Below are 25,504 nucleotides of genomic sequence, written 5' to 3'. Positions count from 1 at the left end.
GGCGGTCGATCGGCGGTCGATCGGCGGAGCCGAATCATCATGGCTGGCAACTGCAATTCCATCGTTTCCCTGAGGGAATTACCGTTCAGTCGTCGAAGCAATGCGGATAAATTGGCTGTTAAAGAATTGGGACCACCCAGACCAAATTTAAACATCAAGCAGGTGTCAACAAAAGCGGGGAAAACATACAGCCGCGGATTTTCCCGGAGCTGGTACGAGCGGAAAACATGGCTAGCAGGTTGTGAAGTGGCTAACGCTCTGTTTTGCTACCCCTGTGTGCTAATCCACCCGGATGCCAACACTGACACCGCCTGGACAAAGACGGGTGTCACTGATATGCACCACCTCTCAGAAAAGGTGAAGAAACACGAAGCATCGAAGATGCATATGGACAGCTGCCTAAAACTGTCGGCATTTGGGAGAGTGAACATTGCCACACAGCTGGATGAGAGCTACAGGATAGCCGTGCGCCGTCACAACGATGAGGTGAGCAAGAACCGGCACATCCTAGGCCGCCTTATCGACTGTGTGAAATTCTGTGGCGTGTTTGAGTTAGCTCTGAGAGGCAAGGATGAGAGTGAGGGGTCCAGCAACGCGGGGATTTTTCGTGGACTGGTTGATTTAGTGGCGTCGCTGGACGAGGTGTTTGAGGAGCCACAGTCTTTAAGGGCACATCAAAGACGGTGCAGAATGAGCTGCTGGATTGCATGGCATCTGTCATCAGAGAGCGTATCGTGGAGGAGGTGAGAGCAGCAAGATTCGTGGCAATCCAAGCAGATGAGACCACAGACGTCTCTACACAGACTCAGTTGGTGCTGGTGCTGAGATATGTAGATGGAAAACACGCTGTGCAAGAACGGTTCTTTGAATTTGTCCCCATCTTGTCAGCAACGGCCAGCTCCATTGCCGATGCAATTTTGGAGAGACTGAATAGCGTTTTCACTGATGATGATAAGTGTAAACTCATTGCGCAAGCCTACGACGGTGCCAGTGTGATGAGAGGAGAGAGAGCTGGTGTGCAGCAAAAGGTACGAGAAGAGTACAAAAATGCCCATTATTTGCATTGCTACGCACACCAGCTGAATTTGATCATGCAGCAGGCCACTTCACACATCTCAGCAGTGAGAATTTTTTTCTCTGACCTTGGTGGGATTTCCAGTTTTTTTACCCGGTCACCCAAACGCACAGCCCTTCTCGACCAGATTGTTGCACGAAGGCTGCCTAGAGCATCATCCACAAGATGGAACTTCAACAGCAGGATCGTGAGCACTGTCTATGAGAACCTGGGCGACCTCATAGAGTGTTTTGAGACCATCAGGTCAGACAGCACCTTTGACAGCACCACCGTGAGGGAGGCGTCTGGCTTCCTGAGGATGCTGCAGGATGAAGATTTTGTTTTTTTCCTGCAGCAGTTTCATCAAATCATGCCTCATGTTGACATGATGTACCAACAGCTGCAGAAGAGGGACATTGACATGGTGTTCATCAAACGTGCCCTGCAGAACTTCACCAGCAGTATTCAGGCCATCAGGTAAGATAATACAATAGAGTAATTATAATAATAATTATGCACATGTTCATTACTAAATGTCAGCATGCTGTGATGGCAATAATGTATAGGAACTCAAAAGTAATGAGCCAATTTAGTCATCTGCATTTGTGTGCATAAGTAAATTTAGCACATCCAGAAATAGTGATATTTTTTTCAGCCATTTCCAAAAAGTTGTGCAACACAAACAGTTTTTTTTTTTTTTTTAAAGATAGTAATTATTGATAATGACACTGACATACTGTCTCATTCATATTCTAACACTTTTGATCTGTCTCCCAGGGACCAAAGCTCCTCTCAACAGCAGCAGCAAGAAGCCCCAGGTACCACAAGATCAAGGAGAGCCTTGGGAGAACAAGAGAAGCAGAGGCTGTCAAAAGAGGTATCTGCATTCATTACTGACCAATGATGTAGGCATACTCAAGTGTTGGAACCAAGTGATAAAGTCACAACCTCTGTTTTTACAGTTGGATTCAGTAATTACTCACCCATTACTTGTCCATTATATGCACACAAGGATACAGTAATAAGTCTGCATGAATAACAAATACTTTGGAACTGTGAGACAGTAGATACAGTAGATCAGTGGTCCCCAAACTACGGCCCGGCCCGCGTTCAAATTCCAACCGGCCCGCAGCCTCTGTCATCAAATAATCAATAATATGCGGCCCGCCAGCACGTACTTTTTTTTTTCCAGCCTCGATATATCGCCATGTGCATGCCTCTTTGCTTTCCTCGTCTCTGGCCTCCAAACAGGCTGAATGACAAGAGGCTTCACTCTGTGACTCGGTCTCAGCACCTGGGCGCGTTTGTTCCGTAGCGGAATGAAATGAAGGGAGTGAAGCCTCTTGTCATTCATCCAGGATCTCTGTCTGTGTGGGGGGGGAGGCGGGGCCGCTACCACACACACAGTGCTGCATGTGAGTCTGTGAGGAGCAACGCAAGGTAACGTCAGATCTAGCGACTTTTCCGGTGCTGTTACAAACACTTCTGGTTTGGAGACTCGGACGTGAAAGCACGTCATCACTGCTGTTTCCACCGAGCAGCGGTGCTGCCGTGAGCCCCTCGCCCCCGTCCCTACAGCCCCCACCGGCGGTGTCACGGAGCTGTGCCCGCTATGAGACCCGCTCCACGCCGCTGACACCCCCACCACACCCGTCTTAGAGCGACATACACAGCCTCAGTCACTACTCACCTCATCTACTGTGATGACACGATCAATATCTATTCAAGTGCAGTTTTGTTGAGACTTGATTGTATGGTTATATATTTGAGTGCATCTTTTCTTAACAGAGACAGGGTCTATTCTTGTTTTTGGTTTGATTTTTATTCAAGTGCAATTTTTGATTTTTTTTTTAAATATAATATAAAATATAATAATGTTTCAAATGAACCTAGATATGTTTAAGCTTCCTTTTTTTCCAGACATTTGTGTCATTTTATGTGGTCTTCAAATATGAAAAGAGTGATTTTGGTAAAAAAAAAAAAAAAGGTATTAAATAGTTAATTTGCATTTAATGTTAATGGTTCAAAGGATGTCAGGCTGAAAGGTCGGCCGACTCAGCCCCCACACATTTTTACTTCACCAAATCTGGCCCTCTTTGCAAAAAGTTTGGGGACCCCTGCAGTAGATCATGGCCACATTCATGCCATCACTAGATTTTTTTTTCTTTTTTTTTAACAATTGTGTGTTACTGACTATACATTTTTTTATAATTTTAACAGATCTGTGACACAATCCTTGGCCATGCCAAAGCCAGGTTCTCCTTCACCAGCCACCTTGTGAGTGCCGTGCTGCTAGAGGCAGAGCTGTTTGACCGGCATCGGACAACATTCCCTGAAGAGGCTCTGAATACCACCGTGAGGGCATACCCCATGCTACACAAGGAGAGGCTCAGGACTGAGCTTTCTCTCATCTACGAAAGTCCAGACTTCAGGGGCTGCTGCGGTGCACTGGCTCTGTACCAGGTTCTACAGAGCTACAACCTCCAGGAAACCTTCTCTGAGACTGTGGCGCTGTTGAACATCCTCATAACCACTCCGATGACAACAGCTGAAGCTGAGAGGTGTTTCTCCACCTTAAAGAGGATCAAGACATTCCTGAGAAATACAATGGGACAGGAACGTCTGAATGCATTGGGCATGCTTTCCATGGAAAGAGAGCTGGTCAGGAACATGCCTGATTTCAACGAGAGGGTGATTGATCGCTTTGCTTGCTTGAAAGAGAGGCGAGCTAAATTTCAATACAAGTGATGAGTGAGTGTGTTCTTAAATGGTGAGTTGTGTTATGTTGTACTCTCCAAATGTTGAATTGTAAATAGTTGTATTGATTGCATATTGCCAGCCAAATACAGTTATGTTCATAATAATAGCAGTGTGTTTAAAAAGGTGACCGCTTCATTACATGTATTTTTTTAACAATGGGACTTTGCGGGGGCTTCTTGGTGGTAGCTTGGCTTCACATAGACGTTGTCTGATTGTTACAGTACTCACAGGCAATCTTAGATCTTCTCTGATCCTCCTGGAGCTGATCATTGGCTGATCCTTTGCCATTTTGGTTATTCTCCGATCCCTTCGAATAGTTGTTTTTCTTTTTCTTCCTCACCTGGTGGTGATGGTTTTGGCTGCCATTTTAAAGCGTTTGATATCATTTTAGCTGAACAGCCTATCATTTTCTGCACTTCTTTATAGGTTTTCCCCTCTTTTATTAATTTCTTAATCAAAGAATGCTCTTCTTCTTAACAGTGTCTTAAACAACCCGTTTTACTCTGTTTTTCAAGGACAAATGCACAGCCAGCATATGCAGCATCAGTTGCCTTGATCCTTGAATAGGGGCCATCTGTTTAACACCTATTTTTTTTCACATAATCAATGACCTCAATAGTTGAACCTGGCACTGCTATTTTTTTGAACACGCCCCTTTCAGTAAATGATTCAGTTTCACAGAATCAGCAGCATGCACGTCATGCCTGTTGGGTCTGTTGGTTTTCTATACCTTTACTAAACCTGTAAACTGTATAGTGGTAAATGGAATATGTTCTGGAAAATTTTGATTAATTACAGTTTTGATTATAGTATAATTTGATTTGATTATTGCTATGGCATCCATGATGGCTATAAATTGTAGACTGTGCTAAAAGTGATTTCAAGGGCAAACTATTAGATGACAAACTATCTGTTAATGTGTGTTTTATTGTGGAACCAAATGTATTGTATATTTTATGTCTGGGGTTGCATCTAGTGGTTGAAAACCAAATTAAACAATGAGATGTGACACTGTAAAGCTGGCTATCTGACTTTTATTTATTATTATTTTACCCATTGAATGGGTCATCTTAGCCATCATCACAACTTTTGCCCCCCCTGAGAAATTTGTCAGGAGCCGCCACTGGTTTTGGTGCGTCAATAGAATGACGTGGAGAGAGTTGGCTACCCTACCCCAAGGCTACCATAACCGATGATAGCCCTTTTTTTCCACTTTCGTTTCATAACGGCCTCTTTGTGGGCCTATATCAGTAAATGTAGGATAATACTTTATTTGAACTGAAAACAATAGAAATTATATTTATTATAGTCTGTGACTAATTTATAATGTAGGCCTAAGTTTAGGCTATATCAGTAGGCTAAATGTAGGTGAATACTTGATTTTAATTGAAACAAATAAATACATTTATTATAGTCTGTGACTAATTTATAAAATGTCCCCTTTTTTCGAAATCATTGTCCTAATCTGCTTTATTTGTCTATTTTTTAGTGGCATATTACAGTTTTTCCCATCCAAAAAAAAAGATGTGGAAGAGGAATGCACACCAGAGAGAGCATCTGTGCTCACTCAAAGCATCCTCAACATGATAATCAAGGACATGAGGCCCATGGCAATTGTGGAGGGTGTTGGATTCAGGGAGATGATAAACACCTTTCACCCAGGTTACCTGTTGCCTTCCAGACGCCACTTCACAGATTTGATGGAGGAAAAGTATAAGGCTACTCTAGACAAAGTCAAAGCTGAAATAAAAAATGCAAACTCAAAAATAACACTCACCACTGATTGCTGGACAAGTGTCGCCACCGAGGCGTACTTGGGTATAACTTGCCATTTTCTGAATGAAAAATTTGAGTTGACCTCATACGTCCTGACCACCATGCCACTGGAGGAGCGCCATGAGGCTGAAAACATTGCTAAGTGGTTAGAGGAATCAGTAGAGAAGATGGGCATCTCATTCAAGGAGGACATCCTGGCCATTGTGCACGACAATGCTGCCAATATTGTTGCTGCTTTGAGGATCCTGCATGATCGGTATGGAGTTGCCTCACACAGATGCGCTGGCCACACCTTGCAGTTGGTGATAGGTCATGCCTTAAAGAAAGATCCACAAATAAATAGGACACTTGGGGCTGCAAGATCACTTGTGGAACACTTTAAGAAGAGTGAGCTGGCCAGCACCAAGTTGAAGACCAAACAGAAGTCTATGGGTGTTGTAGAGAACAAGTTAACCCAGGATGTATCCACCCGTTGGAACAGCTCCTATTATATGGTGAGTCGCCTTCTGGAGCAGCGGTGGCTGGTGGCTGCGGTCTTGTCAGACCCAGACCTCACCAAAAGGGGAAAGCACTACCTCGATTTGAAGACGAGCCAGTGGGCCCTACTGGAAGAACTTCAGCAAGTTCTGAAGCCCTTTGAGGAAGCCACTACCTTCCTAAGTGCAGAGAGTTATGTGACAGTCTCTACACTGCCTCGACTGGTGAAGGGTCTCCAGAAATCTACTCAGAACAGATCCTTTGAGTGTGTTCCAATAAACGCGTTTCAGACAGAGGCAGATGAGCAGATAGCTACCAGGTGGACCAGAGAGACCACATTCAGTGAGGATGGTCGAAATGTGTGTGTCCGTGCTACTGCCCTTGACCCCAGGTTTGTGTGGTTTAATTGTTATTGTCTGGCATGTATAACATTGTTTATCTGTTGCTATTACTACCTACTGCTTGTTTTTCCATTTCCTTTTTTGTATTTAGTGTATATTATATCATGGAAACTGGATGTTTTAACACATTTTTAATGTTGTATCTTTATTTCTTTTTGTATCTATTAAAGGTACCGCAGGCTTGGTTTCTTATCACCCGATGAGATACAAAAAGTGCAAGCCGAACTTCAGGCTCTTGCACTTGACGCAAGAAGAAGGAAGAAGGAACGGCTTCAAGCAGGTATGGAGCCGGGTGACTCAGACAGTGACCAACCAGGAGGAAAGCTGCCCATCCAAGGTAAGAAGTCTCTGCTAGTCTCATTGATGGACTCAGACTCAGACGACAGCAACAATGATGATGACCAGGAAGATGAAGAGGAAATGTTGAGGAAGTGAATGAGGTTTTTCAGATCGAGACGCGGGGTAAATATTTCATCAAAGAAAGGGAAACGTAATTACGTTTCCATTTCTTTGATTTCATGCTGCTTTGTATAGCCTGTCGCTATGCTGGCGGCGTGCATAGCAACGACACGGAGATAAAGCAATGATTCGTAATTTGCCCGTTATAGACTGAATATTCAACACCTGAGGGTGACAGTGGTCGGGATGTTTGTAGAAGAGCTTGTATACAAAGTAAAAAAGTAAATTAAGGCAAAAGAAGAGCGCATATTCCTGCCAACAGCGGGAGATGTGTAGTGAGAGGAATGCCCGCCTGATTCAGAGGTCTCATGTCCGTTCTCCTCCCCGGTGCACAGTGCACCTTGCGCTATTCAACACTGTTTGTGCCGACTGCAGGTCTAAATAAATAGTAATACTAGTAATAGTAATACTATTCTAATAATATAATAATACTCTGCTAGTCTCATTGATGGACTCAGACTCAGACGACAGCAACAATGATGATGACCAGGAAGATGAAGAGGAAATGTTGAGGAAGGAAGTACAAATGTACTTTGGTGAACATAAGAAGGTCAGGAGCCTCAGCCCACTGCAGTGGTGGAGGGATAATGAAGGAAAGTTCCCCAACCTGGCTCAGCTGGCCAGATCATACCTGGCTGTACCCGCAACATCAACGCCATCTGAGCGTCTCTTCTCAGCTGCTGGGAACATTGTTAGTAAAAAAAGAGCAAGCCTGACACCTGACCACGTAGACATGCTCACATTTCTTCATTTTAATGCTTAGAAAGAACAGTTATATACCCTGTTGGGGGAAAAAAAACTCAAGTTCTGTTTGTAATACAAACTTTGTATTCAGTTTGCACTCATGTGAGTCAGTGTTCTTACTAACTAACGTAATTGAAATTTGTGTATAGAGTTATTTATTCTTGTCAATTATTTGATTTAACTTTTATTTTTATTTGGGCATGCCTCCATTTCTTGAAGATTAAACTGCAAAACTTTTAAGTTTGAGAATGAATAAATAAATATTTTTTACTGTTCATAAAAGCGTGTCAAGCCTGTTTGTAATACCCGCCAACCCAAAAAACGGTAACACTCCATAATAAGGGTCCATAATAAATAGCATACTAGTCATTACTTAACCCTTTAATTAACATTTGCAAATTGTTACTAAAATATCTATTTGCCATTACTTAATGTTTTTGTCATCATTAATTAAATATTAGTTATCTGCATAAAATCTGTCTGTTAATGTTTTAACAAATAGAAAACAATCTATTAACTAATATTGTATTTTATATTTGTTAATAGTTAACTAAATGTATTTTGGCACTAATTAACAGTTATTTCTTACATTATTAAAATGTTAAATGTTTATATACAAACTATATGTTAATATAAAAGTTATTGACATATTATTATTTAACTAATTGTTATTAAACTGTTTCTGCCTATCCCAATATGAACCACTCCTCATAGGACCCTTATAATAAAGTTGGTTAAGTAAGGGATAACGGCCGCCGAGAACAGCATTTCGTTCCAGAGGGAGATAAGCTTAATTAGAGTAATATATAGCTATCAGCGTGGGGCCCCTTATAATAAAGTTGGTTAAGGGTTATTAATATATTAGTAATATATAACTATCAGTATTGGGGACCCTTATAATAAAGTTGGTTAAGGGTTATTAATATATTAGTAATATATAACTATCAGTATTGGGGACCCTTATAATAAAGTTGGTTAAGTAGCCACTTAATTAGTTTTAAATTTGTTTTAGTTGATCGGCGACCCTCAATAAGCATTCTAAATGTTCTAGCTAAGCCTGTCATTGTGTATGCTACAGTAGGCTACACAGTGTATGTCTTCAGACCCATCTGCTTGACTGAGAGCGCTATTAGCGCCAATTCTTCCTCGGGGTTATAGGTTAGCGAGACCTAGATTTTTTTTTATCAATACATATTTATTACACAGTCGGAGTACATATGTGGTTATTTTTGACCAGGCATTATGTAATTCTTAAAACTTTTATAAACAACCAAATAAATATGCATAAATATATATAGAGTCTATATATATATTATTTTTTTTCAAATGCGCCAATCACAGTTTGGTCTGCATAGGCTACATCTGACTACTCCTGTTGGAAGTCACAGTCAGTCAGTCACTCACTTCACAGAGCTCAAGTTAGTAACAAGCACAAGACAAGACACTTGGCTGAAGTTCACATTGATGCTCTCTTGATTGCGCAAGCCAGGCTGGAAAGTTTATTTGAAAGTGTAGGTAAATATGTCGGCAGGCACCAGATCTGGGAAAGGCTTAAGAAAGAACACAACAGCATTGAAGAACAAAATGCTCCCCTCCGCCTCCGCTGTCATCAACCATCTGTCGTCTGTCATCAACCTTGAAAGCGGTGGTGATGACTCCACAGACATCCCCAACGTCTCTAAATCTTCTAAGGACGGTAAGTTCGAATACCATGACTTATCAGTTCATAAAAAATAAGCTAACTGGTTAGCATTAACACTGGCAACCTGCTTAAAATGTCGACAGGCAACAGATCAGGGAAAGTTCCTAGAAAGAACCAAACAGCAGCGAAGAAGGACAAAACGGTACCAGCCACCTCCACTCAAACATTTGACATCAACCTTGACAGTGGGGATGACTCTACAGATACCCCCCATGTCTCTAATCCGAAGAAAGGTAAGTTCGAGCACGGATATGACCTAGCATTACGTTCATGAAAATAGGCTATGCTAACTGGTTATGGTTAGCACTAACACTAGCAACCTACCAATGTCATTTTATGTTAAGTGTAATAACATATGTCCTTAAAAGTTAAAACAAGACTTTTACACATCCTTGTTGATTTTCAAATATCATTTTCTAAAATGGCTTAGTTAACTGTGGATGTTAGCTAAGTCTACCAGTCCTGAAATTTGTTAGCTAACGTTACCAAAGTCATGTAGCATTGCTGATTTGCCAGGTGATGTTTATCTTCACAGTCCTACTTTCAAAAGCAGTTGCAAAGGGGAGAAACAACTTTTTTTTTTAATTTATGCTTAATTGAAATTAAAATGAGTGAAACAGAACAACGTGTGTGCGTTCAAATTCGCTAATGCAGGCGAATGTAACAGTTTTTATTTACTTGGAGGTTTTTGACTAACATTAGCAATGAAGGCGAACGGTCAGGGGAGGCACTGTAGCAGCTGGTTCTGTCGTCGGACTGCAAGAGAATATGTGCGCGCAAATGTGACTTGAAGGTGCAATTACAGTGGACGACCACAATTTAAGAGTATTTTTTTGGTTCGCCATTGCTGTTTACAGTTTAAAACGAACATTTAATGCATCCCAATAGGCTACATATCAATGCAAGTCACATCTTCAGGATCTTTTAGAAAAGGCATGTTTTGGTTGTTTAGCATGTTCTCTTGTATTAAGGGTATAAGGGGGAAATGCTAATTTGGTTATCTCATCTGTCCACATAGGGCCTATGTGAAAGATTTGTAAATCCCAAATGAACCAAGAGTACAATACTTAAAGGTGCTGTCGGCAGCATTTTTTTAATTCATATTAGCTAGAATTGTCATGGGATTCTGGAAGTAGAATATTAAATAGGCTGTTTAGGAAAAATCCCGAATTCTCTACCTCCCTCTACAAGCCTGTAATCGTGCTTGCAAAAATCGAGCACTCCCGGCTGTTTTAAACCAATCACGTTAGGGGGAAGGAATCGCTACCTGTCAATCACAGCTTGTGCACAAGCTGCTACGCTCGTCTCCAGAGGGGGAGGGGTTTAGGGGGCAGTTGAGTTTGGAGCTTGGTAGAGGTTGGGGGAGGGACCTGAAAGTTGTATCAGTTCGAATTTTCTGACTTTAGCCTCGGAATTTTGAAGACCTGCCGACAGCAGCTTTAAGTTAAACTACATATTTTCTGAAAGTGTATGATCTCTAGATGTGATCTCTAGACGTGTCACAACTTCCTCCATCCATCATAGATTGTGCATAGTTTTCTACTGTATTTCAGTTGTATTAAATGGCTTTAAAACGCAATGATTTTTATGGGACACACATCCGTGGGGTGAAACAGGTAGTCTATCCCAAAATGTTCAATTTTAACATTCAAATTCACATTTGGCATGGCCAAGGATTTGGTTTCATTGAGAGGTGGGCAGGGGGTGTAATCTGGCCCTAGGCCCATTAAAGCCTGGGCCTATGCAAATAACCTGGTCTTGTCATAGTGTATAAAAATGTGTTTTAGTTTTCTGCATGAATTACATTACAGTTTAGTGGCTACTTTCCAACTGAGTTACTACTTACATTTCCAAAATACTCTAAGCTATTCATGAGAATAGCAATATTTTGCTCCAAACAGTATCTTTCATGCAAAAAACTTTCAAAATCTCTGAAATGATGGCTTGATAGACAATGGCCGCATTTCCCAGATTTGTTAAGACGCTCTTAGCGCTAAGACCGTCTTAAGGAGCGCTCTCAACGAATCACAGCTCTCGTAGAGCGCTCCTAAGACGCTCTTAGCGTTAAGAGCTTCTTAACGAATCTGGGAGGTTACATGGCGCTATTCCGACATGTCGCTATTCCGACATTGATGCAATATGCTTTTGTTGCATTGCCTTCATTTTTTTAATATATATAGGCTATATATATATATACCATTTCTGTTCTTCATATCCCTTCATATCTGTTAAATCTAAAAAGGAGCTGTCCATGCGTGTGGTTCTGAAATCAGCGACGTAAGACACTTTCCCACGTTACTGCTTTGAAGGGATACACTTTGTAGCCTACATGCCGAGTCACCCAACAGAATTATCTCGCAATAATGTTATCAAAACATGCAGCGACATGTTGGAGCACACGACCCTTGTCTTTTTGTTTTGTTTGTTTTTTTAGTTCCAGAGCGAAGTGTAGGCTGGTGCGCTAAGCGCTGGGGGTGGGGCACAGGCGCACATGAACCTGTTTGCAATTGGCAGGTGCACCTGTGGTGGTCGGCGGCGGATGAGCAAGGTGTGTTTTTAAATGGTGTTTAGCTCATTGTTCGAGAGAGTAGGGTCAGAGCAGGGCTGCTGAGTCTGCCACAAGCTGTCGTGCCGGGACGTGGGCTGTACGTATATCCATTGCGTGCGGACGGTCGCTTTGGGAACTGTGGGTAAGTTGCATTTGGGTATTGCGCGTGTTAGTGTTGAATTAAGACGCACATAGCACTACTACGCTGCTGGCTGCATGGGCACTGTGTTTTATTTTATTTTTCTTCTGAATTGTATTTTAATATGAAATTGTAAAAATAAAACTACCATAACCTTTACTCCTTGGGTCTGTCTTTCCTGAATAGTGTCACTAAGTGTCCAGTAGAACCTGTATGGTCTAAATTTCACCTCTTACAGAAGAGCTGTTGTCGAGTCCAAAAGGTTGGTTGTTTCGGGGCAAAAAAAAAACAAAAAACTGTGAGGAATTCCAAAAGGCAAGTCTTACAAACCCAGACACAAATTTACAATAGGCCTATTAATCTGAAGTAGTACCGCCTCTTCCCCGTTTTGCACAGGCCTCTTACATTCAATCCATCATTTAAATGGCTTGTTCGTCCACCGCCAGTTCCACGGAGAGAACCCGACTCTCAGCGGCACTTCAGGACTGAAGGCAGGTGCAGTGGATTTATTTCAACACTCAGGTTTTAAATAAACAGACTTAAATCCTGAGACTTTCTCATACAAAAAGCACCAACTTCATGTCGCATTTACAGTCTTGACGGGCGCGTGTGATCATTTCAGAGCTTTGTAAGTTGAATGGATGACTTTCTGCCACAGTCTGACGTGCTGGGACAATTAAATTATTTATTATTTATCATTATTAAATTAGGTGTAATAAGTAGGCCTAACCTAAAAGTCTAGTTCTGTGTGCATTAAACCAGCGCTGTAGCCTGTCGGAAACATTGTTACCAGCTTGCGTTGGCAGTTTGCCAGCGGGATATCGGAGCAGCGCAGGAGGAAAAAAACAAGACAAATAGGTTATTTGGTGTTCTTATTTTCTCATACATTTTTAAGTGGTTGACATAGTCCACATTAAATAGGCTTCCACATTAAATAGGCTACACTAATAGACAGTTGGGGCCTAAATGGCACCCAGCTCACATACCATCGTGAAAATCCGCTCAAATTATATTTAAAAAATAAATTGCTGCGTGTAAGCTACCTCCAGCGCAGTTGCCGTTGGGAGCCTTGTTGGTGTGGAGACTCTATTTTCATGCATATTCTCTGCTGCAATTAAAAATAGTTCATGCTCTTCCATCAGTGTGAATTAGTCATCATGAAGCAATGATCATGAAGCAATGATGCGCTAGGGATGAAGGTGTCGGAATAGCGTTATGTCGGAATAGCGGCATGTTGTTACAGTGGTATGTCGTAATAGCGGTATGTCGGAATAGCGCTTGCCCCCCATCTGGGAAACCCGGCCAATGTTGGTGGTATTTGTTACCGGATTTGCTATATAATATAAACAGTCAATTGCTGTGTGTTAGCTGTAAAACCATGCTGAAATGACCTTTTCTTTTTAGACAGGTCACCAACGGTGAAGAATCTCCTCCAAAAGGCCAAGATGAGAGAACGGTCTCAAAATAAGAAACTCCAGAAAGTGATAAAGGAGAGAGATGCTCTTCGCAAACAACTGGCATGTAAGGTTCATCAAGCCTACATTTTCAGTGTATGACACAAAAATGTATACAGTCAGTCAAACGTGGTATTCCAAGTAGGAGGTTAAGTGGTACACCTGGGGGGTATTCCTTGTACGTGGTTTAGTGTTTAACCGGATAAAGTTAACTCAGAGTAAGTGGTAAACCTCCTAACAGAAAAACCTGATGGCTGTGTTTTTCTAGGAGAATAAAGCTATAGGGCACTTCTATTAGAAGGTTTACCACTTACTCTGAGTTAACTTTATCAGGTTAAACACTAAACCACGTACGAGGAATACCCCCCTGGTTAGTTAAGTTAGAGGAAGTGGTAAACCTCCTTATAGTAACCTGCTTGCTTTCTGTAGTTAAGAGAATGGAGACCATCATATTTACCACTACCTCTATGTTAGGATTGTGTTCTGTCTTTGCTTTATGTTTTGTTGTTCCCTCCATGTTCTCCTTGTGTTTGTCTTTGTACTTGTGCTTCCTGTGTTTGTGTTTTGACATGTTTCCTAGTGTTTGTTTATTTTTTCCATGTGTTCCTTTGTTTTCATTCTGAGCTCCGCCCCCACCTGTCATCTGTCACTTCCTGGTTTTCTCCTTCACCCAACACACCTGCCTCGTTAGTCACCCTGTTCGTTTCCCTGATTACTTTCTCCTGTGTCTTGTTAATTCCCCTTGTTTAGTCCACCTGTGTCTTGTTGTCTGTCTCCCTGTGTTACTATTTAAGTTCAGTCTGTCCTTTGTTCCCTGTCGTGTCGTCATGTTGTTTCAGTGGTTTTTCCCCAGTAGTCTTGTCAGCGTGTCTTGTTAGGGTGCCTTTGGATTGGTGAGATTCTGTTTTCGGTTCCTTTCTCTGCCTTTCTTCTGTGTTTTGTTTCGGCTGTTTATCTTCTGTGCGTTAACCCTTTTGGATTCTTTGTTTAAACGTTTTTGAAAATAAGTCTTAAGTTTTTTCCCGGTATCTGGTCTGCAATTGGGTCCTTACCTGCCGAACCCTGACACTCTAGCTTCATTTACCTGGTTTGACACTTAACCACCTAATAGTAACACATCCCAGGTCTATGGTTATCTATGTTTTGACTTTCCACAAAATATTACCTTTGTTGGAACAAAAAGGAAGAATGGTATTCTGTGTAAGGCGTCAGCAACATCAGTTTAATCTTTTTGTTATTGTTGTTTTGCAATGTGTAGACCTGTCTAAAGCTGCCAAAGAAGACTCTTCAGAGGAAGACACAGCCTCCTGCTCATCCAACAGTTCTTCAATGAGCCAGTCCTCCTGCTCTTCCTCCTCCTCCTCCTCAGATGATGATGATGATGATAAGATGAGACGAAAGGGCAAGGGCAAGGCCAAACTCAGACTTACGAAGAACAAAAAGAAGATGAAGAAGCACCACAAAGCCGATGTCCGCAAAAGAGGTAAAGATCTAGTAAAATGTTGAATCCATCCTTTATGAAGCAAATTAAATGTTTAAAGGGATACGCCACCATTTGGGGAAATACACAAATTTCTCACCTCCCCTTATCTTGAACAAGAGATCTAGCTTTCTCCAGGTCATTCAGCCTTTCTCTGAGTTTGACCTGAGAGGTTAAAGCGAAACGAGAAGCACACATGTCCGTTAAGTTCTGTGTTCTGTTTTCAGAAGGGTGAGGGTGGGAAATCCTAGAGTTGAGCCCTCACACGCTGATACAGAAGTTCATTGAAAAGTGACATTATGTGACACTCCCACTTATGCAGACTGGAACTATTCACGTTTGCTCCCATTATAATGTATTATGTTGCTCTACCTTGGTCTGTAACTTTGGTCTGACTAGCTGTAGCCTAGCATAGATCATCTAATCTGATTCAATGTTCTAAAACTGATAGGTCCGGTTCTTGATCATGATTGGCTGAATTGCGTTCGATGCCGGTGTAAAACCCATCACAAACATACACCTTGACCGCTTTTGGTTCAATAGTAATGTGCTAACACAAAGTGAGTTTAGCTGCGCTTTGATGTTGCATGGCAGCCATTCTGATACAGGAAATATATTTCTTGGCGGAAGAATGATTAGATATGAATACATCGTTACATTTTTCGTTGCTGTGCCATTTCATGAAATCTTGCCGAATAGACGTAGTTACAGTTTTAGAAAAGCAATAAACCACTCGAGTCCGTCGTTTGCACTGATTTCAGAACAGATAAGGGGGGTTTTAGGCACTCCGCTTGCGCGTTGTAAAATCAGTGCAAACGACGGCTTTCGGGGCTTATTGCTTAAATCTATGCTTGGCTGGAGCCAAAAATGCTACCGTCAGACTCAGAATGGCTGGATGAACAGGAGAAGGATAAATCTCAATTACTTAACTCGAGGGAAAGTGGAAAATTGGTGTAATTCCCCAAATGGTGACGTATCCCTTTAATTCTACCCTAACATAAAGTGGACAAACTATTTAAAGGAGCTAGGTGGAATTCTGTATTGTCTTGTATGCTGCCACATAATAATACAATAAGCATTTCAACTCTGTTGTGAACACACATTTTTATGTACCGTCCATAATGTAGGTTTTCTTTATGATTTGCTCCTTGCAGCCCGTGGCCCTTTTGAAGTCATTCGAAGATATAAGAAGGTCCTAAAGGCTTACAACCGAGGTTTGAAACTGTCAGCTGCTTGCGCATATGCCGGGGTGAATGAACTGACAGTCAGGTCAACGGCGAGCATTGCCGAGCTTGCAACAGCGTCCCCGGCCGAATTCACGAAGCTCCTTGAGCAAGCCAAACAAGCAAAGCTCAAAGATGTGGCAGTTGTTTGCGAAAATTACATAAAAGGTGATGTCCAGATTCAAACCAAAGTAGGAGACTTAAAAAGTCAATGCCAATTAATTCCATATGGAAAGAGAGCATAATTGTTTTTTTTTTACCCCAGTTTGTGGGTTTTTTTTGTGTGTGGTGTGGTACTGTTATACAGAATGTAGATGGCCTGTGTCATTCATTCTGTTTAAGTGGTCGGTGTTCCAGTTTTCCACTTTATAAATAAAGTGTTTTCATCCCCCTTCCCAACTGTGTGTGCTGTGATCAATCATTTCCAGTGTGAGAGACCCAGTGTAAAATATTTGTTGTCTTTAAATATTTGTAAATAATTAATAATTACTGTTCCAACTTTATTATAAGGGTCCCCCATACTGATAGTTATATATTGCTAATATATTAATAACCCTTAACCAACTTTATTATAAGGGTCCCCAATACTGATAGTTATATATTGCTAATATATTAATTAAGCTTAACCAACTTTATTATAAGGGTCCCCAATACTGATAGTTATATATTACTAATATATTAATAACCCTTAACCAACTTTATTATAAGGGTCCTCAATACTGATAGTTATATATTACTAATATATTAATAACCCTTAACCAACTTTATTATAAGGGTCCCCAATACTGATAGTTATATATTGCTAATATATTAATTAAGCTTAACCAACTTTATTATAAGGGTCCCCAATACTGATAGTTATATATTACTAATATATTAATAACCCTTAACCAACTTTATTATAAGGGTCCCCAATACTGATAGTTATATATTGCTAATATATTAATTAAGCTTAACCAACTTTATTATAAGGGTCCCCAATACTAATAGTTATATATTACTAATATATTAATAACCCTTAACCAACTTTATTATAAGGGTCCCCAATACTGATAGTTATATATTGCTAATATATTAATTAAGCTTAACCAACTTTATTATAAGGGTCCCCAATACTGATAGTTATATATTACTAATATATTAATAACCCTTAACCAACTTTATTATAAGGGGCCCCACGCTGATAGCTATATATTACTGATATATTAATTAAGCTTAACCAACTTTATTATAAGGGTCTTATAAGGAGTGGTTCATATTGGGATAGGCAGAAACAGTTTAATAACAATTAGTTAAATAATAATATGTCAATAACTTTTATATTAACATATAGTTTGTATATAAACATTTAACATTTTAATAATGTAAGAAATAACTGTTAATTAGTGCCAAAATACATTTAGTTAACTATTAACAAATATAAAATACAATATTAGTTAATAGATTGTTTTCTATTTGTTAAAACATTAACAGACAGATTTTATGCAGATAACTAATATTTAATGAATGATGAAAAAAATGTTAAGTAATGGCAAATAGATACTGTAGTAACAATTTTTAAATGTTAATAAAGGGTTAAGTAATGACTAGTATGCTATTTATTATGGACCCTTATTATGGAGTGTTACCCAAAAAACATTACTTTAAAAAATAATCGTGACTATTCGAAAAAAATAGTTGATAGATTAATCGGGAGAAAAATAATCGTTAGGGACAGCCCTACTGTTGTGTACCTCAGTGTACGAATTCTTCGAGGTACAATAAGCTACTTTCCTTTCATTCATTTCCCGTTGACCCGGCGGTACGGGCCGAGTGGCTGAGGAGAATCCGAAGGGATAATTTCAGTCCGACGAAACATTCAAAGGTCTGCAGTAGGCACTTTAAAAGCACAGATTTTGTCGTGACAGCCGGGGGACTAAGAAAACTCCAAAAGGGATCAGTCCCTGTTCTGTTTTCTTGGAACGGGTTTGAGCTATCGGCACCTAGACCGAGTGTTTGGGAGAGGCGCCCGCGGCCAGATGTGGAGAGTCCCGATGTCTCTGACAACGAGATGGAAATCGCGGCTGTAGCTACTGACCACGACTACTCGGTGTTGCCACAAACGGTGATACGAGCAAGTGACTTGGTTGAGGACAACGAAGCCTTGCGTCGGAGGATTTTGGAGCTGGAACAGCAGATCGAGGGGCTACACCTGCGGCAGAGGTTTGGGTTACATCGTCTGACAGCGTCGGATGACAGCATTCGGTTCTACACCAGATTTGCGTCCTACCAGCATTTCCAGGCATTTTGGAGACTTGTGGAGCCTGCCGTGAACAGCAAAATGGTGAGGATTACCAGCTCGAAAACCGCCTCAAACAGCAGCAGCAGTTCCCCTCAAACGGTAAGTGCAAGTGATAACTTGTCAAAGCAGAGTTGTGGATCTAATATAATGAAATTAGTCATTTTATTACTTAGGCCTATATCAGAAAACCAATGTTAAGTTAATCAATAAACTTAGCCTACTGAAGGTACAATGTTACAAAGGAACAATGTTACTTATTATAGTTACAATGTCAATGTTAAAGACAATGGCAAGTAAATATATATATTTACATTTTTCAACAGAAACTTCCAGCTGTTGACGAGCTACTGCTCTTCCTGATGTATCTATCAGTGGGTTTACATCTCAATGACCTTGCTGAGAGATTCAACATCCATCGCAGCACTGCAAGTCGGATTGTGTCTACTTGGACACAGTTCTTGTACACTTTGCTAGGAAGCAAGCGTCTTTGGCTCCCATCGGAAGTTGTCAGAGCTCACTTACCGCCTGAATTTGCTGCCTTTGCTGACACACAGGCAGTGTTTGACTGTACTGAGATTTTCTGTCAAACACCATCCTCTCTTCTCACAGTCTGAGGTGTTTTCTACCTACAAATCGCATCCAACACTCAAAGCGATGATTGGTATGGCACCACATGGTGCCATTACCTTTGTTTCAGGACTGTACGCAGGGTCCATAAGTGACCGAGAGATCTTTAAGCTTTCGGGGATCACAAAGCTGCTGAAGCCAGACATGGCAATAATGGTGGACAAAGGCTTCCGTGTGGATGACCTTGTTCCCTGTAAAGTGTACCGACCAGCCTTCCTCTCCAAAAACAAACAAATGAGTCGGGAGAATGTCAGGCAGACCCAGTCGATTGCACGTCTGAGAGTGCACGTGGAGAGGTGCATAAGGAGGGTAAAGGAAAACAAACTTTTTGACACCGAAATACCACTGTCTGTATGTGGAAACATTGAGCAGTTGTTCAGTGTTGCCTGCTTTCTGGTAAATTACCAGAACGGGCCACTAGTGAAGGCGTGGGCAATTCAGCAATGAATTGGGAGCACTTTCAATCAGTTCAATCAGCAGTTCTTACAATCAGTTAAAATGAATAGTTCTTTCAGTCAGTTCAAATGATCAGTTCTTTGAGTCAGTTCAAACGATCAGTTCTTTCAGTCAGTTCAAACTATCAGTTCTTCCAATCAGTTATTGTTCATTTTTAGAAATCTATACAAAACCTGAACTGATCTTTATTGTTTGTTTGTGCAAATCTCTACCAGTGTAGAGGTTGTATTGTTCATTTTTAGAAATCTATACAAAACCTTTAAGACGTTGTAGACAGTTTCACCTCAGTGCTTCCAAGATGACCAAGTTGGTATCATATGTATTGTCCAGTTTTACATGGCTTTGAAAGTCTGCTTGTCTGTAAAGACTGAAGACAACAAAACATACTAACCTAGCATTCTGTCACTTTAGCCCCAGTTGTCACATCAATTTCAGTACTGCTATCAGTGAGCGCATCAGCTCTGCTATCAGTCCAGCGTTATAATGTCATTATACTGCAAATGTTGTAATGAGATGTGTGCATATTTTGAGTATGTAATAATATATTATTAATGTATTAAATTACATATCTTCCTATGAATATTATCCATTGTGTGTATTTTTGAGGTGGTAAGATCCTTTGTCATTTGACTGTATCTATCAAAAGTGGTGTAAAACAAGAAAACAAGTACTTTCCTGACTTGAAATTAAAATGATGACGCACAGAGATGACATTACAACATGTAGAATTTAATAAGTAAATCTTGAACAACCCTTATTCAATAATCAAATATCAACAAATTAACACACACTAGGAGTAACAAAATACTTAATTTAATAAGGAAATACTGCAAATGAACAATACAGTATGGTCTCAGGTAATTTAAAGACATAAAGTAGCAATACATTAGTTAAGATTTTGTATAGATTTGTAAAAATGAACAAACAATGAAACCAGAACAAAATACTGATTTGCGTTTTTGTATAGATTTGTAAAAATGAACAATGAAACCAGAACAAAATACTGATTTGCGTTTTTGTATAGATTTGTAATGAACACTGAAACCAGAACACTGATTTGCGTTTTTGTATAGATTTGTAAAAATGAACAATGAAACCAGAATGAAAAAACTGATCTGTGTTTTTGTAAAGATGAACTATTAAAGTGAACAATAAGATCCAAACAAAAACATGTAACAACTGATTGAATGAACCACGGACTTTAAAACATCAGCCCAAGTAAAAATAAAAAAAGAAATAATCCCCCCTCTCCCGTATCACCCTTGCCACCTCAGGATCCCTATGGATACGCTGTACGAGAATGTCCTCCTCAGCAAAAACAATGAAATCGCACCATTCCATCCCAGTGAGTAACAGTTGACCTTGTACCTGCCAGCAGTAGCTGTGGCTATGTTTTAGTTTTAATGTGCCGCTCTGCATTTGCATATAGCTACAGTCCACATAACTGTTAACGTTGGGGCACTTGATCTCGACCAATCCAAATGGTGGGCTCTCAGTTGGATCGAACACCACACCATCGGGAGAGGATCCGAGCCAGGGTGCATCTGGGTGTATCACAAAGCCACATGGCCAGTAACTTACATTCTGGATTCTGCTAAACTCGCCATGTTTGACGTTCACCGATATCACACCGGAAGTTTAGAAGCGCATACAGTAACAGCGGAAGTAGAATTTACGGTTACCATGCAACGAGGCTATTTCGCCCACTCTCTGAGGGCGGACAGTGCAGTGCACAGTACACAGTACACAGAACGGGTAACGGAACAGGGCATTGGACATTTTCAAAATGGCCGACTTGGATATTTTCAAAATGGCCGACTTGGACATCCCGCAGGCTGCAGCGACAAGTAGGCCTACTTGCAGAGGGGTGGGTGTCATGTGTGAAGAAAAAAAAATATTTAGTTTAAGCGCAATTTTTCTATGATGTTCTTTGAAAATTGAAATAAAATATTTGTTTTCTTAAAAACTTGCTTGGCTTTGATGTATACTATACTATTATATTATATTATATACTACAAGCTATGAACTTGTGTTATAAATATATATATTGATTAAAATCAATGGTTATATACATTTATTCTTTGAAATGTAGGGTTTTATTTATAAAAGTGGAGATAGAACCTTATAATTCCGAACAGAATCAGAGCTCTCAGAATTATAAGGTTCTATCTCCATTTGGACCATCTTAAAAATCCCCACTCCAAATGTGCCAGGATTTTGATATTCTATCCTCAAAGTACCTGTAGGGTGATGGTCTTGTTGAGCTATAATAGTAGATTATACTACATAACAGTTTTGCCAGCTGGGATGTATAAACTTTGATGCTCAATATCTCAGAACTACCCTAAACGGAGATAGAACCTTATAATTCTAAGCTCACGACTTGCAGACTCTCACGTCCCTTGTTTTTAGTGTCTCTGAATATCAGTCCCAAACTCACGTTATCCAGCAATGGCGCCAACGCGCAGTATGCGTCCACATTCAGTTCATTATCCTTGCCACGTTCCTCAACGGTCAGCGGTCCACCAGGCTCATTCAGAATAGTCTCTTTTAATCCAACACGGTGCATGCAACACAGCATCCGTTCTTCCCAGAGCTCATATTCTTCGGCCCTACCGTCGAACGTCGGCCACTTTGCCTTTTGGTTTGCCATTCTTCTCAGCTTTAGCTTAGCTCCCCAGTTCTACCGCACTAAACTAGCTACCACATTTTTAGCTAACTAGCTAACGTGTTAGTCGCCACACTTTCCGTTGTTGCAACTACTGTCGTCGTTACTGGGCCCATAACCTGTTAGCAGGAGTACTGCCAACACACAGCAGGAGTCCAATAGTGCAACACTAGAAAGGTAGACGAGACGAATTCTTTCTTCAGCCTTTAGGGCATATTTATTATATAGCAAACCAAGGAACTGCTCTTCCAGCCTTCATCATATTGGGAGCGGGCCAAGAGAAAAACAACGCGCAGAACATTCATATATATATAGGGGGTGTGACGTCACCAATCACACTCATCCCATACAAAATCAACAGCACCCCCTTATGGTGTGGAGCAGGTAAGTAGTACAGAATACATCTCAGTCAATCATACACACATATGTCAACAATGTATATGTAATTAAAACATGTTAAATATTGTACTGTTTATAACCCTTTAAAATAAAAGTGTGCCTTAAAATCAAACCAAAAGTTAAAGTATAAAAACACACTTTAAAGAACCATGCAATGTAAACGAATCAGATTAAATACTCTGCCGTGTGACAACTACCACAACAAAACAGATGTGGAAGGTCAAGGATCAATGCTGACATCCTGATACAAGCTGATATGATGCAGTGTGTTTCAAAATGACAGTATGGTTGCACAGTCCATTAGGGCAATGTGAAAGCATTCAAGGCTATTAAAGATCCAGAGCACTAAGTCGCACAAAACGTTCTCTTCATTCTCATTTATTGTCAGCCACAGCCACAGCCACGCCGTACAGAACCCAAAGCATTATTAACACAGAGTATGGCTTTTCCACATACAAACACAACTTGTCCCGTCATGAATGCGTCATGGAAGGGGCAGTCTCTCCCCCCCAACAACAGTGGATTAAATAACTGTAAAACGTATCATAACTGTGCACATCTTATACTTATTTGATAACTACTATTTCCCTTGGTTACTTGAACACGCTACAATAATATTAACCAGTGTCCTACCTAGTGATAGCTTTGCTGTTGTCATCCTCAATATGAAGAACCGCAAGTGATAAAAATCAGTTCAGTCGGTGGCTCATCTGTTCTTGAAGCTTTACCTGAAATTGGACGTTTTAAAAATCGCCAAATAGCCATTACTGTTAACTTTCTTGTAATACAGAAACATAGGTAGCTAAATCACTAAATGCAAAAAAGCGAGGGAACTTGTGTCAACACTTAACCTCAGGTCATAACATTTGACTGCTCAAAAATGAAATTATTTTACACAAAACATAATATAATTCAGATTTCTATTGTAACAATCATTTTATTTGATCACATTTATTAAAGTATTGATATACGGAATATGTGTATTGGAACTGTTTTAAACACTAAGGAGCTGACCTTGTAGGCAAATTGAGAGACTTGTCATTAAATGTTCATTATATGTATATTGTATGCAGAGGCAGCTGGCCCATAGGGGGCGCTGGGGCTCTGCCCCACCAGCTGTTGAGGGGAAAAAATATTTTTTGCATATTTTTTTTTAAATCAATGTCAGTTTTACTTAATAGTGTGTGTGCCTACATGCAATTTAAATCATTTAAACAACATTTCCACCAACTAACACTCATTAAACAGTGAATTTCCACTGACAGACAGTGTATCATTCTCTCATGGGGCGATCGGCAAAGTGCCCCTGACCGGCAGCTAAACAGCCAATCCGGTTATGGTTGCTAGGGGGAAATTATGAATAATTGGCCTATCAATGTCGCCAAATTTAACGCCGGTGGGGCGCTGGAAATTTAGCCCCAACTGCTACGTAAAATGCGTGAAGGTTTAGGATTGCTGTAGCTACATAAGGAGCCAGCGATAGTTTATTTTCGTAGTGCGACTCCCAGACTCTGTCCTACGCTACGTGGGGAAAAAATACGCGCGACGACGAAGAGAGATGATGGCGATGTAATATGTAATAATATTATAGTATGTAATTGTAATATAGTTGTGGAGAATGCTTTGTTGTTTCTCTCAGGCTGTGACATGCAATGACAACTGTATGGCACTGATGCTGTTTTCTCCAAGTAAATGCATTTTTCCTTGAGAGAGGGTATTAAAATAATCTGTTTATGTACATTTTTTTGAAAATAACTTGGTTCTAAATTCTTTGTATATGTTACATTTTAATAGGAAAGTTCTGTTTCATTCTCTCTTCTCAACCCACACTCACTCATTCACTCACTCACTGTTGATTTGTATAGATTCAGCTGAAATCATACCCTTGTTGTTCATTTATCCCTTGATTGTATTGTATAGTATTTGATAGCATAAAGTCTAATATAGCTGTAAATTGTTACTTTTTCTGTGAAGCTGGAAACTGTGAAATTAAATTATTATTGTGGAACTGTAGTCATTTTCCGACTGTTCATTTGAATGCTTATGCTAGATTAGGCAGGGAAATCTGTTGGCACACTAGCCCCACCAAGATTTTTTTTCACCAGCCGCCACTGATTGTATGAGACAACAATGTGTCATTAAGTAAAATGTTTGGTTGTTGGTGTGCAGTTGGATTTCTTGGAGTGTAAAAAATGTACTGTGGCTCAAAACATTTTGAAAAACACTGCATTTGGGTGACCTGTCAGTGACCTCACGGGTCCAGATGGTCAGCGTGCTGCTGGTCCAGTGGGCTGCTTGGTGGTCTCGGTGGCAGCGTCCCCCGCCTCCAGGGCTCTCCTCACGTTCTGCCAGAAGACTCCGGTGTGTTGTCCGGCCTGCGGCCAGCTCAGGTAGCTGCGTCTCTTCAGCAGCTTTCTCATGCGGTAGTATGGAGACAGCTGGTGGGCCGGGATGTCCTCCAGAAACAGCAGGATCAGCACGTCCTTCTGCTCGTCAAACAGACGGAAGCTGCAAGAACACACCAAACATCAGACTACAAGCTCATCCACCTGAGATGGCAGCGTTTGTATTTTACAACTTAGAATATAGTCACCAGCTTTGTGAACACGGGAATGAGAGTACCCCAAAGATTTATGGTAGAAATGTAAAGTAGGGGTCCCCAGCACATATGTTTGAATAACGCATTCTCACTCCCAAGTCGTCCTATAGTGACGTTATGTCAGGATCCCTTGGCGTTACTATCAAACGCGCAGGGTAGTCCCATAGACTTCTATAGAGCTCTCTAAACGTTGTAAAACGACTTGAGATGGTGAGGGAATGCTCCCCGTTGCGTTGAAATTCAACGACTATGGCCCG

General features: G+C 40.6%; 2 protein-coding genes and 1 long non-coding RNA gene across 3 annotated transcripts in view; 2 read left to right on the top strand and 1 right to left on the bottom strand.

Moving 5' to 3' along the window:
* The first annotated feature begins 9,033 nt into the window (after nt 1-9,033).
* Nucleotides 9,034-16,616, top strand: LOC134875275 (uncharacterized). The gene is made up of 5 exons (XM_063899781.1): nt 9,034-9,367; nt 9,457-9,606; nt 13,465-13,581; nt 14,773-14,997; nt 16,149-16,616. Exons 1-5 carry the CDS (start codon nt 9,193-9,195, stop codon nt 16,460-16,462), a joined length of 981 nt encoding a protein of 326 aa, XP_063755851.1. The 5' UTR covers nt 9,034-9,192; the 3' UTR covers nt 16,463-16,616.
* A 1,380-nt stretch (nt 16,617-17,996) lies between these two features.
* LOC134875160 (uncharacterized) lies at nt 17,997-20,166 on the top strand. The gene is made up of 2 exons (XR_010167171.1): nt 17,997-18,597; nt 18,822-20,166. It is a non-coding gene; the product is annotated as an uncharacterized LOC134875160 (long non-coding RNA).
* Nucleotides 20,167-24,915: 4,749 nt separating this feature from the next.
* The window catches only part of LOC134875038 (toll-like receptor 13), a 42,570-nt gene continuing 41,981 nt past the window's right edge, over nt 24,916-25,504 (bottom strand). The window contains exon 5 of the mRNA XM_063899436.1: nt 24,916-25,156. Within this exon, the coding sequence (XP_063755506.1) occupies nt 24,916-25,156 (241 nt within the window). The remainder of the gene's footprint in view (nt 25,157-25,504) is intronic.

This window comes from Eleginops maclovinus, chromosome 13 (assembly GCF_036324505.1).
Source record: "Eleginops maclovinus isolate JMC-PN-2008 ecotype Puerto Natales chromosome 13, JC_Emac_rtc_rv5, whole genome shotgun sequence".
NCBI classification, from domain to species: Eukaryota; Metazoa; Chordata; class Actinopteri; order Perciformes; family Eleginopidae; genus Eleginops; species Eleginops maclovinus.
This window is presented reverse-complemented; position numbering and strand designations above follow the sequence as displayed.

Coding starts and splice junctions, on each gene's coding strand:
- LOC134875275 (XM_063899781.1), top strand. CDS start 9,193: ATGTCGGCAGGCACCAGATCTGGGAAAGGCTTAAGAAAGAACACAACA. Junction 9,368..9,456: donor CTCTAAATCTTCTAAGGACG/GTAAGTTCGAAT, acceptor AAATGTCGACAG/GCAACAGATCAGGGAAAGTT. Junction 14,998..16,148: donor AGCCGATGTCCGCAAAAGAG/GTAAAGATCTAG, acceptor TGCTCCTTGCAG/CCCGTGGCCCTTTTGAAGTC.